The sequence below is a fragment of the Plectropomus leopardus genome, chromosome 8 (genome assembly GCF_008729295.1).
Source record: "Plectropomus leopardus isolate mb chromosome 8, YSFRI_Pleo_2.0, whole genome shotgun sequence".
In the NCBI taxonomy this organism is placed as follows: Eukaryota; Metazoa; Chordata; class Actinopteri; order Perciformes; family Serranidae; genus Plectropomus; species Plectropomus leopardus.
This window is the reverse complement of record NC_056470.1, coordinates 10,105,195-10,123,965: the sequence shown is the minus strand read 5'-3', so window position 1 is coordinate 10,123,965 and position 18,771 is coordinate 10,105,195. Positions and strand designations below refer to the sequence as shown.

The following is an 18,771-nucleotide window of genomic DNA, read 5'->3' as shown; positions in this document are numbered from 1 at the left end:
GCAAGTCTCTGCTTCAAGTTGGCAGTCAAACCTTTCAAAAATAACCCCACTGGTTTTCATCTTTATTACTTTCTTCTTTCCCACTCAACCATCTCCCAAAACCACTGCTTCTGTTTGTCTGATGCTGAGCCATTTTTTAGGTCCCCCCCTCCACTTCCTTGGTTTCACATCTCTTGCCAAGTTGCTGCTGAACTGACTCTGAGGTACCACGCCACTGCTGTAAGGAAAATTTGGGGTATTTTTCTAATCTATGCACAGCATCTGACTGAAACCCAAGCTTGATGCATAATGAATAACAAGAAATAAATGATGAAAAAGTTTGCCGACACCTGGGCACCATCTGTGTCAAGAAAGTTCTACACTTGATTCCCCCCCCTCCTCTCTTTTTCCCCTTTCATACCCATCCTACTTTTTTTCCTGTTTCATGGTGAGAAACACCTTTTCTACGAAAGCTGCTGTCGCCACTGAAAGCGTTTGTAGAACAGAGTCGAAGCTGTGCTGCATTCTCAGAGATTTCCCAAAACCATTTTCCTTTTTGGGCTTTAGACATAAGCACCTTTTTTGTCGTAAGTTAACTGTTCAAGAGAGTTAAAGGGTTTGGATGAGATGAGTCATGGACAGGGATGGGAGGAGAACGCAGCCATATACTCTATCTTCTTTCTCTCACAATCCCCTTTCATTGACTTTAAAGATAGAGGTGTTTAAAAGTGGAAGAAATTGACATTTACATTCTTCTTGTGAAATGATCAGCTCTCCATTTTTTGTGTGTTTTACATGGTTGAAAAATAACTCCTTTATTAACAGAAATGTCGCTCACCCTCAGGTCCATGCCATTTACCATTTATTTCAGGAAGTTCTAACAAAAAAATGTTATTTCTTTCCAGTCCTGCTGTTCTGCTGTTCAAATCATGATCCATTTGTTATTTTGCTGCATTTATTTTCTTGGTAAAAATGTTACAAATGTTTTACTTCTGTGGTTCTGAAGAATAACACAGAAGCACAAAAATGTTAGTGATGGATTTACCAGTTTGTTTTGAAGTGTAGCTTCATGTCTTAAGTCATTTCAAAAGCTGAATTCATTGTGGGCAATATCTGAACAAATTGGATTCTTCCATCCAGAAGTCTGGACTTTGTTTTTATACTCGAGGTATAAACTTGTTTTCTCGTGGACTGAGTTTGTAAAGTAGTCAGAACTAAAAAGAAATGCACTGATGTTTTAAGAGCTGATAGAGTTTATTGTAAAAAAAAAAAAAAAAAAAAAACTGCTCTTGTGTGGATTACATTCAGCCATTTTCCCATACCTTGGGATGTTGGGTGTTTTTTTCTGAGAACTGTGATGCTGTGGCTGCATATTTTGATGTCTTCTAAGAAGTAGTTTGGCTCTCTGCTGTATATTAAAGGTCAGATATACTTCAGAATGGACATGAACAATAATAGGCACATGATTAATTTAAAACTACATTAGTTGGACATGAATGTCTTTACACATGTTTGTCTGTGTGAGAAGTCTGTGTGGTGTATATTTTGGGCTACACTTGCACATAAATAAATTTGGATCACATGACACAGGTATAATTTGGGTTTCATTGACAGTATTTTGTAACAGTCAAGGGTCTTTTGTCATTGTTATTGATCTTTGTGGCACAAAAAAACCTTAGCTGGATAAAATTATGTAAGTGGCACTTCAAAACCTGAAAACAAATCTTTAGTATTTTTTCTTGGACAAATGGTGTTATTTGACACCAATAATCAAACGAAGTAAAAAAAGTGTATTTATATGCACTGAAAATCACAACTTCTTGATATTTGTTCTGTCCATCATCACAGCTTGAAACCTCGTATTGATTTTGCCAAGCGCTTGCAGTTTTGGAAAATTCACATTATCCCAGCACTTTTTCACAACATCCAATAGTCTCCTTGTGATGTTAAAGTGTGTATCATCTTTTCTCATTGATATGTTTCCTTAAATATTTGGGGGTTTATGTGTGGTGACTGAGGGAAAGCCTTGTGAGTCAGCAAGTCTTGCTCTTTCTTGGTCTTCAAACAGACCTGGCACCGCTTTGATGCATATTTTGTGTGATTGTCCTGCTGGGCATTTATAGTTTTCTGCACAAGTTGAAGCCAGAAGGATGGCCGGCTTCTGAAGAGGCTCTCTTTGGTTAAAATACAGATGATCCTCTGTGTGTCACAACTCTGAGATTCACACAACTTAACATTTCCATTGACATGTGTCTTGTAGTAAGCAGAAAGAGGAAGAACAGTTTTTTTGTTGTCATTTATTCTCCCTTTTGTGCAAGGGAAACAATAAATCTACACCATAAAATATAACTGAACTGTTTTAAAGTAATTAAGTATTTCATTACACTTCCTCTAAATGAGCACAAATTCAATCATACACATTTATGAAAAAAAACTTAACATGGACTTTTACATGACAAACATATTTTTCAAAAAATAACTGCTGCTAAAGCCTTTTTACTACATATATCGTAATGCCCCATCTAAGATTGATTTAATATTTCTCTGAAAACAACTGTATGTATTTAAATACCTCACCAAAAACTACATTTTATAAGGTTACAATAAACACATCATGTGAACATTATAATTTACTTTCACCCAATACTCTTTTTTTTTTTTTTTTAGAGCTGGAATGAGTTCTAAAACCCAGAAATGATTTTCAGCACTTCCAGTTCCTGCGTTTCGAAGTCAGTGGGTTTTTTTGAATGTGTTTTTTCATTAGATGCCTGGAATAAAATAAATTAAATGCCTGACATAAAATACCTCATTTAATACCCTACTCATGAACTCTATAGCTTTTTTTTACAGTCTCGTTGTGGTGGCAACATTAAGTCTTGCAACAGTTTTGTAGTTTATAGCCTAACGTTAGCTTTTTACTTTTAGTGATTGCATTTAGCTTCCAAAAATCCTTTAAGTAGTGTTCATTTGTGGACATTATCTTGCTTAACAAAACATAAAAGTATCATAAACGTTTGTTTGCCACAGAGCTTATTTTCTGCTATATTCTAAAATCCAATGAAAAAATCCCATAGACTTATTGACGAGGGAACCAGGATGGCACTAACTTCCATGTTGGCCTCCAGAAAAACAGTTATTTGTCAGACAGGTAATGTAATGTACTTTTCTTGCATCTGCTCATTAAGGCTGTCTGTCTGTCTGTCTGTCTGTCCATTGGTCAGTCTAATAAAGACATTTATATTTATTTTCTCTGCATACACTTATGAAATTACAAAAGCTGGCAACAATCTCAGTGTTTTTAGACAAACACTGTTTACCATGATGATTATGAACTTGAATTACTTTCTCAGTGCTCTCAGACCCCTACTTCATAATCTATAACGACTCACCTGCAGATTGCTCACTGTCACCTTGTTGAAACAGCCTATGGGAGTGAATGGAGCTTCCCGTATTGATTGTCACTGATGCTTTCAAAGGTGCAATCATTAACCCTGTCAAGAGTGAAGGATTGTTCAGGCTGTTCAAGCTTGAAGGAAGCCAACATACGCAGCGCATCAAACACCACTTTGCTCACCTTCCAAATGGTCTGTGCTTTGTGTCGATGGCAGGAATTGTGGGTCGTCACTTGTCATTGGATGACCTGCTTGAAAAATGACAATGTCTAGCTCATTGCTCATAGCTTGTGCCTCATCTACGCTGCAGTGCTCTTCTGGAGGAGCACCTCTTCCAACTTGAATGGTTGTCATTTTGGTTTAGCCCTGGAAAACGATGCTTGCAGTGTAATGGAACATTGCACCTAGGTCACCAGCACCCTAATGGAATATTGAAAAATGGTCTGAGTGTTGGGTGTCATGTTGTCTGTGACTCATTGCTTTTGGGGAAATATTAGACTATGACGCACAGAGGAGATTGATTCTTTGGGTGGGTTGGGGATGATGGTGGTTTGAAATATCATATCTAATTCATTTGTATTCACACAGTTTGCTTCTGTTTCTTGAAATGCATGTGAAATAGTAAAACTGTTCTATGTGCAACCATTTGTGATATGTCTTTTTCTGCAGACAGCAGTATCCTGAGGACTATTGATGGAGCACATTTGGACTGTGTGATAAAAAACCACCCTGCGCTGGTTTCCGTGATGCATCTTTTCCCAGAGAACGTCCTTGTATCTGGAAATGAGAACATTCCTGGCCTTGCAGCTTCTTCAACAGGTAAACTTCACATAGCCGGTGGAGATGTAAGGTCAAGGAATGAGTAATAAGCTCCCCTGAAATCACAGATGCTCTTTTAAGATGTTATTTTTAGATCTTTGACTCCCAGATATGTGGAACAACAGGAATGTCAGACCTGAAGAAAATACCACAATATTTTTGACCAAATACCAATTAAGTTTTTGAGCAATAATCATGTAGTGGACATAATGAACAAGTGGGTAAAGAAAATAATAGAACAACTCTGGTAAGTTCAAAAAATTACATCATTTTACTGTAATGCAGCCGTCAAAACCAGGAAAAGAAAACAATTATGAAATGATGATATCCAAAACCTAAGACGATATCTAGTCTTATATCACAGTTTCAATATAGTTTTAATTTATGGCCTAGCCCTAGATCAGTGTAAAAAATAAAATCACAAAAGAGGAAAATATATTAGAAGACAGTTAATAAAATCACACCATGTTTACAAATGGCCTATGAATGAGATGGTGGCTCCTTTATTCTTATCAAGGGAATTGTGAGTTTGCAAATAGTGTCGCCAATAAAAGTGAAAACCAAATCCAGATTCACTCAGTTTTGCATTTTCGCCTCACTGTATTGGCGTTTTTTTCTGCGCGGGGTAGCTTCCTCTTGGATACGTGCTGCCTCTGGTTTGGCACTTTGTTACCTTTTTATAAAGCACTGACATGCTGCACACTATGCCTAAAAATGTCCCAAACACAACAAAGAAAGAAGATAATAAGAATATATACTCCGAGACCAAGCGTCTCTGCAGATAAATACACCGCCACACACTTCCAGTGGGTCGCAAGTGATGATTGAGAGGGATTACTTTTGTACAAATCAATATTTTCTAAGTCTGCATAGTAGACATTTTAGACTTAAAGACTGTCTTAAACACATTTGATTTTCTGACTTGAGCTAGCTTTGTTGTCATCCCGTGTGTGAGTGAGAGTAATCATGACAAATATTATACATTATAAATATTATACTAAATTGGCTGGCAAAAAGCCCTAAAAATGGCAACAACTGGTGTGTTGTGCCATGAGTAGTAATAATTTTATAACCCTGTTTTGGGATTCAGAAACCCTAACTCTCCAGCTCTTTATGCAGAGTGTCTTTAATGTTTTTCCTTAATTTTCTTGCCTCGTTGGCACAAATTATAGCATTAGAAGGTAAACATCTGTCAGTGTCTGTTTTGAGGTAGTCACATCGTTTTTGTGTTCTTCAGGATTAAGGGCTTTGTCATTTGACACAACTCCAGTTGAACTACCTGTTGTTCACTGTGTTGTCCTTTATATTTATCATTTCTTTTATAAATGCTCCTTTCAGACAAAAACAAAAATAGATCTATGCCTGTAGAAACAGTCACATGTAAGCTGTCTGTGTCTGCAGCTATATGCAGCTCATTAATGAAATGTACGAGATTCAGTAATCAATTTTTGAGCTGCTTTGATTTTTACGTGACAACAACTGTACAGATACTCCTGCTGCGCTCTCAGTCCTGATTCAACTCTGAAAAACAAAAGTTAGTGAACAAAGAGGTCAACTAAACTCGAGCCATAGTAATCAAAATATGACACGACTCAAACCAAAACCATCAGCATAGTATATATAGGTGTTACCTTACGTAAAATAATTCAGAAAATACTCACTTGTGTGTCTCCAACTGCCAAAATAACAAACAGGACACTCATCATGGTACTTAATAGTGGTCTTTTTTTGAAACTTAGTTCCATCAGAAGTTGAAATGTCTGCAGTACTTAGAAAGTAAGTTTCTAAGGGGGAATGTAATGAAGTCTGACAGTGCAGAGCTATAATCATTGGGAGTCAGTGGGAGGTATGGTAGCTGGCTAATCCTCTTCATGTTCTGGGGCTGTGAGCAGCAGAGACCTAAGCTGCCTTTTAAGACCACAGCCACCGGTTTGATATTCATGCTGCATTCAGAACAGTCCAACTCTGTGCTCCAGAGACAAGAGCTGCAATGAAACGCTTGATGGCTACATTACTCTCGAAGAGATTACAATCACACTGGCTATTTTCTCTTTGTTGTGTCTGAAAGGGGTGATTGTAGACTTCACAGGCTTCCCTGCTTCATCCATTGGCTGAGATGCTTTCTTAAATCGATTCTGATTCAATTTGTGCCGAGTATCCAGATGGAAACAGTTTTGGTGGATTGTTTGACAACAGCCCTGGTATCTCTCTGTGGTTTAAATATTCCAGTGATTGGCATTAGACAGGTTACTACAAATCAGTGAAGACTTCATTGAGATGGAGCTGCTGTCTCTTCAAAAAAGTTTAAATCAGATATATTCAAAATCAAAAACCGTGTAAGCATTTGATGCCAGCAAAGTGGTGCATTTCGTCATCCATGTGACATATGACAATAAGTCAAGCATGGCTAAAAATACAAACAACCAAATGTTAACCAAACATTTAAGGACTATGTAACATTTGAAGTGGAGCGTCTCTGGAGTCCAGGGTGAGGGAGACATATTAATAAGTAAAGCTGCCATGAAACATTCAGTGTTCCTGAAAGCCAACCCTTTGGCTTCACTGTTGACACCACTGATAAAGTAACATGGAGAAGTTCTGCTCAGTTTGTAAGATAACGCACACACATAAGTAGAATCCAGCATGGCTGTAGCACTGTATCAAACCATGTGTTTTCCACTTGACCTCTTCCTTTAAGGTTTCTAGAACTTCTGGGGTGCAATGATAAATTTTCAAGGGATTATGGAAAATTTCGGGGAAATTTGCAAATGGGTCATAAAAAGGAATATTTTGAGACATATGTTTTAACTTGTTTCCCACATTTATATCACTAGATGGTTTTCCTATACAGCAACACCAGCAGATATTTTCTGAGCTGAAAGCTGAAAATGTCAGTTAGCGCTTTTAGCATTGCTGATAATGCTTTCAAGACTATGAGCAAACCCCATTAACAATGTTAGCTCTGTCGGCACTTGCCGTTGTTTGCACTGCACTGCTAGCTGCATTTTGGCTTTGATACCTCCATGGTTGCTTTTGACAGCCGAGGTGAGAGCTGTGTACCTATATTGCAGATTTAAGCAAAGTGAAAAAAAAAATGTGTGTGTTGTCCTGTCATTTAAATTGATTCCAAACTTTTGTGGGCTCTTTCCTGGCCCGTTCTACACGCTTCCAACAGGTTTCATGGTTTTTCCATAATCCTATTGAACACACACACAAACTGCACTGAAAACATATCCTTCTTGGTGGACAAAACAAACCTCAGAAAGAAGAATCACATTTTAGCCCCAGAAGTGGTCTAAATTTGATATACTTGTGTAAATGTCATGGTGATTTGATACGTTGATGCCATCTTCATACTGTCACCAGGAGATGCTCTGCTGAGGCCTCAGCTGCTGAAGCTGCTGCCCTTCACCCTGAGCAGACTGACCATTTCCCTCAAGCCGTCCCTGGAGAAGTTCGAGAGCCAGCTGCTGCAGCTGATCAATGCTGACGGCCACAACACAGTAAGACCAGACTTTCACAACACACACAGCCTTGATAGTCCGTGCACATGGGACATTAGGGACTGTAACAGTGTCATGACATGTGTGCAACCACTTTCAATAACCTTTTGATCCGTATTCTGATACAGGGTGTCTACATTTTGGGGCATATGAACTGCGCACCTCAGAAAAGATGTTGTATTTAGAAAAGCCAACTTCAGATACACTGTGAAGGGAAATATTGAAATCATCACACTGGTTAAGCAAATATGTCTCTTAATCATCTTACGTCCTACTTTCTGTGAGTGTATATGATGTGCTTACGAGGAAAAACGAGTCACCTTAAAGGTTTTGGATATTAATGCACATACAAATCCAGATAACATTTCATCCTTCTGAGGCAACAGTTCACTCCACTCCTCAAATTAAAGATGGCCACGATGGCCTTGACATACCTCTGCCAAGATTATTCTCTCTAGCCCGATGCTTTCCTTTATCTCACTTTCCGTTTCTTTACTGTGCAAGCACAAGCCCTTTTTACAGCTGCCACTGCAATTTAAGGCACATCGCCTCCCAAACTAAATGGAGCTTATCTATTCTCTTCTCCTTTCCTTGTCTCAGGAAACCCAGATGGTTAACCATATTTGACAGGTGCAACTATGGACTAGCAATTATTTGTACAGTGGCTTTGCACAGGCCCTATCTGTTCATTTCAGCCTAAGTGAGATGTGTCTTTGATGGGGATGAGAATTGATATGACAACACTGTCACTCTGTATCGCTTTCCCGCTGCTCTTTGATACTGCTGTACTAGATCCTCAAACACAGGGGATCGAGGGAGCGTTTAGAGTTTATTAAGTGGCGCAAAAGGTAGGCACTAGTGCTTCTACCTTGTAAATTTAAACTAAGTGCACCAAGATTGAAAACTGCATAAATATTTGTTTTAGGGAGAGCTGCAGGTGGCTTTGGGCTTACGTGCTTATTTTGATGGATGAGTGAAGAATCTGCATGGAAAAGCCTATTCCATATAAGTGGTTTTAAAGTTCCCATGGTATTGTAGAGTTAACATTGTGAAAACAAATAATAGTTCTATTGAATTGCAATTATACCGCAGTAGTGGTTATTTATTTTGAGAATTGCATAGACTCTGTATAATGACTTTGTATTTTCTTTCATTCTTGCAAAATATGACTGCTATATATTAAACACATTTTGTTATACTGTAGATTTCTGGCACTCAGCATTCACAGTACCTGCTTTTTAAAGAGAATAGTATAGCAGTTTTGATCTGAGGACATTGAAATAGAATAAATAGGCTTTTACTCCAGCACATTTCAAAAACATGTATTTACTGCAGGTGTGAAAGATCAAGCCTGAAGTACAGTGCAATCAATACAAAATGACCTTATGACTTGTGAAGAGTCCCACAAAAAGCTTGATGAAAATAAGCTATAATTTGACACAATTTGTACTATTGGACAACCTTTGACAAGGTGATCAAAATACAAAATAACTGATTGTTTAAGAGCCCTGCAGGCTTTTTATGCAGTTCTTGTGGGCTACAAGCCTCCATGAATTGTTGCGGCTCCTGGTTTGTCTGATGATCATCGTTTCTAATCAGCTAGAGGTGATTATTTGGCTGCATTTATGTGCACTTATTCAAATATAATGAATTGATTAAAGGGGCTTATCTTGTAAACAAACAAAAGTTATGTTTACATTTAGTGTTACATACCAAAAAAACATTACGTGTATCCTTGAGGTCAAACAAAATTGTCGAATGTAGTTCTTCTCTCATAAAACTTTGAATACATCATCAAAAAAGGAAAAAAAAAAAAGAAAACTTTCCATAGGACTAGAATTAAAATAGAGGAAAAAATGAAGGTACTGGTAGCTGGTTCAGGTAGTTTTCCTTTTCCTTCTGTTCCCTTTACTATATTATTGAGCGTGCAATATTGACTCCGCCTCAGGCCACCCTCAGACTCTTAAGGGACGGCGCTGTCTTTTCATGGGTTCAACCTTGCTTCCCTTCTAGAACTGCCCACAGACCCTCGGGATGGAGACAGTTCTTTAGGGACTAGCAAGCCTATTTAAATATAGTTATACTCAAATGGAGGCTTTACGGAGAATCAGCCCTGCTTAACTTTCCATGCCGCTCTGCACCAGTGCGGTGAGTCCCAAACTGCCGCCATGGCAAAGGGGCAGTAATATTCTCTGGAAGAGTCCAGCCCAGATTATGTGACCAAAAAAAGGAGGGGAGAGAGGGGAATTAATTCATTAATTAATAAATGGACACACAAGAATAATCCTAATTTAATAGGCAGATTGGAATTAAATTTGCTAAGGCACATTTTGTACTCCCAAAGGTTCACACCCCACAGCCAGCACCAACCTCGAGACAGTGACCATAATAGCCTCATGGAGGGGATGTCAAACTTGTTTTTGCTCATGGGCCACATACTGCCCAGTAAAACCACTGATTATATATAACAACACCTCCAAAGTTTTCCCTTGTTTTACTGTGAGTAAGTAAAATTACATTCTGATTATACAGTATGTAACAACACCTCCAAAATGAATGGATTACATTCTTCGTCTATTACAAAACAGTTGATTGACTAGATGATTCATTTTTCCACATTCAGTCAGTCTACAGTTCACTGTCATTACATGTACATTCTTTCATTCATTTCCACTCCTGTCTGATAATCTTGGCATCACCACACTAAAATTAAGTGGAAACTATTTGTGAGCCAGATCATTTACATATCAAAAGTTTAGCGCTGCCTTGGCAATAGGGTTCCACAAATATACAGGGTTCCTGCGGATCCTAAAAAGTCTCTAAAGGCCAATTTTGGTTAAGTAAAATTTGTCAAATTTTCAGTCAGAGTGGAATTTAAAGTCTTAAAAAGTCTTAATTTTAACTTTCCATAAGCTGTTGTAACCCAGACTTTGGTTTTAAAATAGAAGTCTGATCCAGATTCTTTTGTACTGAAGCTGCTAATTGACAGTATTTTCCACAGTATTCAATATCTTTAAATATGACAACAAAAAACATTCATTGTTTTTTTTCAGAGAACTGTATTCTGGTCAGAGTGGAAAAAGCCTGTGAAGCAGCATTTTACTTGAAGTAGGCTTCTCACTCTTTAACCTGCCACAGAATCCTGATACCTCTTAGCCTTCACAAGTGCATCAGTATTAGTTGTGCAAAGTCATCCAATGGGCCAAATTGAACCCTTTTGCGGACCAATGCTGGCCTGCGGGCTGTATGGTCGACACCTCTGCTCTAGGTGCTGCTGGTGGGGTCAATCACCAATTCTGGTTTGGTCTAAATGAACCTTTAATTCACTGAGTCAGACAGGGAAACATGCTGGATCTACACACTTAGCAGCAGTTCTCCCTTTTTCTTCAGAGGCTGGTACAGTACATCATGTTTCATCAAACATGCAATCAGTGGCAACAAAAGAAATGAGACAGAGTGGCAACCTCAAAGCTGGAAAATAAAGCCAATGTTTATGTTCCCAAAACTGACCACTTAAGGCTGTCTCCAAAACAGTCAATCCCTTTAGGCCCTCATGTTAAAATTTACAGCAGAAATAAACATGATGGGTACAAAAAATGGTATGGTCTCTGTAGCTAATTTCAATATTCATGACAACTGTACTGGGAGTGATTTTTTTCTGTAATTGACCCATTTAAATTTTATTATTATTATTATTTTAATTAATTATTTTAAGTCCCAAAAAATCTAGTTGGCAACAGACGAAATGCTGAACAAGAAAGCTCCAAAACAGGAGCCCACGAACCAGTGAGAGACACCTCAGCTAGGTCCATTAGTTTGTTAGTTTGAAATGTGCTAATATTTTAAAAGTATGCAGTGGCAACAGTACACATAAAAATGGCCGCCGCTTTGAACATCCTGCTGCTGATTTGAATAGAAATGTCCATTCTACACTCATTCTGTTTCTATGGGTTTGGGTCAGCCCCCAATTTTTCTCCCAGTTGGATGTTCCCAGAATACCTCCACAGGGAGGCACCCAGACCAGGAGACATCCTCATAAGGATGAGCAGTATATACAATCACCTCAACTGGCTCCTTTCACTATGATTGAGCAAAGTCTACAATGAGTCCAGCTATTTTTATTGGCACTCACATATATGACGTTTGGTGTGTGTGGACGTTTACTTGGTTATATGAGCAGTGGTAGCACCTGTGCTAATTATCGCATGACCCTGTATCAATGGAAAGTAGGCTACAACTTTATCTTCTTTTTCCACGGTGAGGTAAGTGACATGCTCGCATGGATAATTATCTCATTTTTGAGCGTTGACAGTTTTTTTTCCCACCTCATTTGTGCGATGTTCTTTGAAAGTCTTCACAACCAGCCTAAGTTGTGTAGATTAGTAAAATGTTCCAGACTTGTATAACTTCAGAGGTATGACGACATTCTCATGTCTGCGAGAGGTGTTAATACATGCAGCAGTCAGCTTGATTGCAGATTTTAATTAAAGGGTGCCTGTACTTGTGTGTGTGTGTGTGTGTGTGTGTGTGTGAAAGAGAGAGAGAGACAGACAGAGAAAGAAAGTGTGTGTGATCTGTGTGTGACCTTTAAAAGTGTGACTCCAGCTGGATTGTCATCAAGCTGTCTCTGAAGTGATGCTGACACCTCACCCGCCAACTCAGTTTCACTGTGTGTGAGGGAACATGTGTGTTAGCGTGTGTGTTTGCGACTCTGTGCCAGCATGTATGTGCTTAAATTGGTATAGAAGCAGAAATGTAGTGACAAAAATTAAGAGGAAAGGGGTGGTGGATGAATGTACAGTGCAGCATGAGACGAATCCCTTATGCTGGCTGCAAGTCTGACATACAGTCACATAATCCCCCTATAAGTATTGCTATTTTTAGCTCGACAAACTATCACGGAGTGTGACTTCTTTTCACAGTCCACTCTCCTATATATTATACAGCCAGTGCCTTAGTTGATGTGCTCTTCATGTCAACTACTGTAGCTAATTTCCATAGCTTCTTGGCATACTTTAATGAGCACCAGGCTAATTTGAACTGTGTTCTTGGAACACACTCTGACCTCCACTTAAAAAACTTAACACTTTCAAGTTTTCTTGAACATGACTGCCTTCCCCAAGTTTGAGTGAAGCCAGAGGCTGCATCACCTCAAATGACCTGTAGCAACCGCTCATCTAAACCTTCAATAAAATATTTTACCACTGATGAAAGGCCCTGAGATCTTGTCAGAAATTATGTAACATCTTGGCTTGTGATCAAAAGACCTGGGCGCACAGAAGACGATGAAGAGGAGGAGGGAGGCAGGCGAGGACCAATGCCACGCCGCAGGCAGAACAAAACGCCTTGGGCTGATTTAATGAATGGAGAAAGACTCTGGCAACAAAGCTCCAGGAAGTTTTCATTTGTCCTAAAAGAAGAAAACTCACTCAAAGTAGGACTGCCCCTGTGGACGCGGTACTATAAAAAAAGACAAAAGAGGTTGTACATTTCTGAAATAGCAGGCGTCTCGCACATTGTTCTCTGAGGACACCGGGTTTGGCTGCACCTCCAAATGTGCCAGCTGAGTGCCTTCTCCTTATCATTATTAGGCCTGTAACCACTGTAACTGATGCAGTGCACAGGAATGTGGTTTAATGCACTTGGCTCGCATAAAATATTCATGAAATGCAGGTCTACGTAATGATTGACGATCCAATGATTAGACGAAATAGACTGCGACCGGTTATAGGCCCTATAAGTCAGACAAGACAGAAAGCAGTTGAAGGAGGAGAGTCTGTCACTGCTTTTTTCTCTGCTGTTACTCTCTAATGTATGTATAGAATCTGACCAAACTGCACAAAGTGACCCCCAGGAGACACTGTTGTATACACAGAGCTGATACTGTGTCTCTAGGATCCATCAGTCACAGTTGGACCTCAACTATTGCAAGTTTTGCATTATTGCGAGTCTTTTGGAAGTCACTGCACCTTTCATACATGCAACAAGGGAGTAGTGCAGGGTCAGATATGAACAATCTTGGATCAGTTTATAGGTTCCAAGCTTTGCTCAAGGGCACTTCAGCAATGTCCCAGAGATGAACTGGCAGCTGGAGAGCTGCCAGTTCACACTCCGTATTTGACCTGCACGGGGACTTGAACTAGTGATCCTCCAGTTCGAGAGCCAAGTCCCTGCAGACTGAACTACTGTTGCCCTCAGTGTCTTGTGCAAGGGAAATTACACATTCCTTCAGCATGGTATTGTTCAGCATAAAGCAGGTTATTCTCATCTCACCTGAAATATAGCTATTGCATGTTTGGGAATTCAGCTGGTCCCTCAGGCACTGCCCTTTTGATGATCACCAAAATAAGATAAGATAAACTCATGCTCTTACTCACCTAACGCTAGCTGTTCTTTTAATCGTTGTAAAAGAAAATGTGTGATGGTATAAATGCCTTTCTGTATCAAAGCATTATTTTTTTGGGACTTATACTTCAGGCTGTTCTTATGCACTGTGCATATTCATACCTATGAAAAGGTATGCAGCAGAATTTGTATATAATCCACGAAATTATCAAGGCTGTGATCATGTAACCGAGGCGCTTATGGGAGTTAAAGAAGGGAATACAACAAAGAGTGAAAGTCTATGTAAGAATGTAGGCTGTGGTGGTGGATGGGCTTAAACTGGACTTTTCTCCAGGAGACTGCTGTTCATGTCCAATGTTGTAAACTTTTAGTTATGGTACGTCATCATGTTATGTTAAGTATGTATGTTTATATCGGGCCCAACCTAACCTAACAGGTAGGGGTGCTAATTCATTAGATATGAAACAAACAGTTGTATGAAAATTTGTTAAAAATTTGCAGAAATCATTATTACAGTCTATGTAAATTTGCCATACTAAATAGCAAATATTCCTTCTACAGGAATAACCTGTTCCAGATTATGTAGTGTGGATACTATAGATGTAATATCCACAGTTCTAAGTGGCATAATGTTATCTCTTGTGGTAAACTCACCTAATTAACTGGTAGACTAGACTACTGACAGTTGTGGAGAGCACAAAGGCTATTTAAGCATTTCTAACAAATTGGATGAACCATCAATGACTGCTAAGTAATACACCAGTATTTTCTGACCAAACAAAAATATTTTCACTGGCTCTTGAATCATGTTTAGTGCTCTCTTACATCCTTTTGCAAGTTTTTATTAGTAGTTTTATTAGGGCTGCACAATATGAGGAAAATATGAAATAACATGTGACATTTAAGTGACAATTTAGCTTGTGATATTTAAGTCTACTAAGTTATGCTGCTTTTAGTACACAGTAGAAATACAAGAAACTGCATGTTGAATTAAAAAAAGGATAATAAATGATTTCCAATGGTCTTGTTTTTTGAGCAAATTCAATATTGAAATGATCACAACACGCACCAATAAAGCATGTATACTCTTTCCCTCTTTTATGGTCACTTCAACTAGTAGTTTATTTTGAGTTGATCCCATATTTAAATACTCGATAGTGAACCAAATGTATATCTATCCACAGCTAAGGTTGTTTCCAATAAATGCACAATTTAATCCAGTTTGAGAAACTTTTGGTAAAAACCACAGTGTCCAGCTATTCTAACTATGTATTTCTTGCCGTTATTAAAAGTTTTATGTCTTAATAAGGGACAAATGGGCTTGGAACTGAGTACAACATGGTAGGAAAGACAGAATTCAGAGATGGTCTGATGCATTATTGGTTTTGGTCTTTTCATGGAATTTGTAAACAATAGGAATAAATATACGGTAATATCAGCCTCACCCTTTAAGGTTATGATAGTGCATGTGGTGTGTCCTGTTGGTGTTCATAGTTGGACTGTACCAGCATGAGGTGCTTCTTTCTGAGTGGAACCAAAAATATGCTCATGGTGGTGTAACATGTGCAGTGGATGAAAGTAGCATGAGTTAAATTATGCTTAGGGACAAGTGGTATGAGAAGGGAAATGGGAAGGCAGCAGTATGTGTGTGTGTTTGACTTAATATTTTTGGTTGTGAATTATGGGAGTGTTTCAGCAGTAGGGCAACAGTGATTTATCAGTGGAAGCGCTGTGCCAGTTAAAATCTGTTAAGGAGTAGGAGAGTGGGAGGATGAGAGCGGCATGCTAATGATGCTGCCACTGTTTCTTGCCATGGATGACTCACCCTCAATATGGGGGAGCTAACATCCACTGTGTGGGTAGCAACACATACACACACACACACAAACACACACAAACATGCATGGCTCGACATATATGCAGATCATGTGTAGGTCAGTGTCCTGACTGCTATGTTATCAATTGTTCAAAATGTGGAAAATGATGTGAACAGCCAACTTGCATCTTGTCCATGACTACCATGTGTGAGAGATGTGTGTGAGAGGCATTTTTCTTTTGTTTGCTAGTTTTCAAAGGTAAGAGAAACATGCCAGAGTTGTGTAACTCACTTGGTAATTGGCTTATACAAAACTCATGGGGGACATACATAATTTCATCTGCTTTCTCTCTCTCACACTCTCTTGCTCTTTCCCTCTCCGTCTCTCACTCACACACCCCTTGAGGTGACAGTTGCCATCTGTAGCGTTATTATTACCTTTTACAACAGCCTACACATTGATTTCGGAAAGTACAGACAAAAACTTACTGATGAATAGCTGATGGCTTTAATGGTGCCATGCATTAAAATAATCTACTTCGCAAAAGCTATGAAGCACCAAAGCTAGGTGTTTTTAGCTGTTATTATAGCCTTTTATAGCGTTTAGTGCAACATTTGCCACAACACCTTCTTTATTCTTTTATAGGAAGATTTAAATGGCAAGGACTGGAAAGGGTGGAAGTCTGCCTCTTTCAATTTAACCCTTGTGTTCAAAACAAAAACATTTGTCCCTTTCATTCCTCAACTTTTTCTGTTATACCCAGTTACATGAAAAGTATCAGACGCTTTTCCACAAATTGGGCTTGCATACTTAAGAAAAGTTACATACATTACCATAAAGCATTGTTAATACGCCAAATAAGCAGTTTTATACGTATTGCATGCAATGCTGCTGACACTGTGTAATAAGCTGTCTTTTTTGAGATTGTTGCAACCTAAAATGTGTGCTCTCAAACTTTCTAAAAAATCAAAATGCATGTTGTAATGTTTTCAGAAATGTCTAAGCATGCGTACAGCTTTGTAGAATGGCACTGGAAACACACAAAGCAAACATAACAATCATTGCAATTATCACATTAGGGCTGCACAATATTAAAAAAAATAAAATATAACAACATTTTTGACCAAATATCTGAACATCTATATTGTTATGATGCTGTTGTTGCTTTCACAAAATATTTACACAATAAGATTTTTTTGCCAAATAATCATCAGTAACATGGACATAATGATGTAGTGGACAAATAACACTTAATGATAATATGCCATCCAAAATCTAAGAAGATATCTAGTCTTACATTGCAATATCAATCAATCATTTCCCAGCCCGACACATACCCTCTATGTACTGTATATCTGTTTGTTTGTGTTTGTCTAAACTCAAACACAAATTAGCAGCATTATAAGACTGGGCAAACAGATAATCAAATATAATGTGATATAATGTGGGTAATCAGTAATGTGAGGGAACATTATTAATTATATTGTCAAGTTGAAGCACAAGAGAAGTTTGAAAAGATGTAATTATCCTGTGAGTCATAGAACCATTTTGACTATTTTACTTATTATATATTTCAGCTGAACTCTGCGTCGGTAGCTTGGTCATCACTGTTTTTTTTTACATGAACATGAGGCCATTTTCCTTTGAGTGAGACGATAATGACACATAATGGCGACACAGTTTAACTTGTTTAGGCTCCATACTTCTGTTTGTTCATTTTCTTTTCTTGGTGAACGTCTACTAGAATGGGTTTTAGTGGCAAGCTTTAGGCTGTGCCTTAAATCGCCTCCGTACTGGGCTCATCATAAGCACTCAGTAGTTTACAGAAAGTGGTAAATTGTAACCTGGGAGACTGTGATTCTCCAAAATCTTTTCTTAATCACCGGAAAGTGTAGTGTTGGATGAAGCAGTGTATTGTGGGATTTTTTAGAGAAACTCAAATATAATGGTGGAAAATACACATGAATAGTGAGTGATTTTGTACACAGCAGTAGGGTGTCAGTAAGTAAACTCTAACAGAAGTGCATGGTAGAATAACTTCAGAAATATCTTCTCCCACCTTTCCTGACATCAAAATGTGGGGCTGTTTCTTTGATGGTCTAAAATCAACAATCCAACATTCATAGCCACTTAACCAAGCGACTTCCCAGGTGTATAGAATTACAAAATAAGCAGGGATTCTGTCCCATGCTCTTTTTTTTTAGTTCTTCACACAGATATTTCTGGTACTTTTTATGTGTACAAGCAAGTAACACTATACATAGTTTGTAACAGCTATGCGTGTTACAAACTATGGTCCATCTTTGTGAGCAAATTTATACTTTCAGGGTGTTTGGCAGTTCAGCTGACTGGGAAGTTTCTCAACTCTGAATATAGTTCTGGGCAAATAAAAAAAATGTAAAAAAAAAATTATGGCATGTAAATAGTCAACAATCAGCAGTTGGGCAGCAGCTGTTTCTATAAATTCAAATTAAGCCTATAAAATGCTACAAAGTATAAGGGTTGTAATCGAATCAGACTTGGCTGTTCAATACAAATTTTTGCTGATTTATTTTTTTCCATATCCATTTTTAAAGTTTGAACCAGCTTAGCTAGATGTTCACGATGACAGTGGCATTCATGTATAAAGTAAACAAGCTGAATGTGCTAACGATGGTCAAAAAACACTCAATATCAAACAAATGCCTGATTCTGTGCTGTATTATGTTGCTGTGAGCTGTAAATTCACCACTTCTAAGCAGAAGAGATAAGATCACGTCATCTCGCAGCCTTACAGTGCAGTGTCTCTTCCTCTGTGCTGCTGCATACAGTCTGCTGCAGCCTGAACCAAAGACTTGGTGAAAATCAAGAGCGCTCACTCTGCAATAATCTCAAAAATGACCAAAATTCCCCAGATGTACACTGCACAGAAAACTG

The 18,771-nt window shown here is 38.4% G+C and overlaps 1 protein-coding gene across 1 annotated transcript in view; it reads left to right on the top strand.

Annotated features, from left to right (window-relative positions):
* nphp4 (nephronophthisis 4) overlaps window positions 1–18,771 on the top strand; it is a 195,674-nt gene that overhangs the window by 34,793 nt on the left and 142,110 nt on the right. Inside the window, exons 5-6 of the mRNA XM_042491381.1 lie at window positions 4,041–4,190; window positions 7,557–7,693. Of these exons, the coding sequence (XP_042347315.1) occupies window positions 4,041–4,190; window positions 7,557–7,693 (287 nt within the window). The remainder of the gene's footprint in view (window positions 1–4,040; window positions 4,191–7,556; window positions 7,694–18,771) is intronic.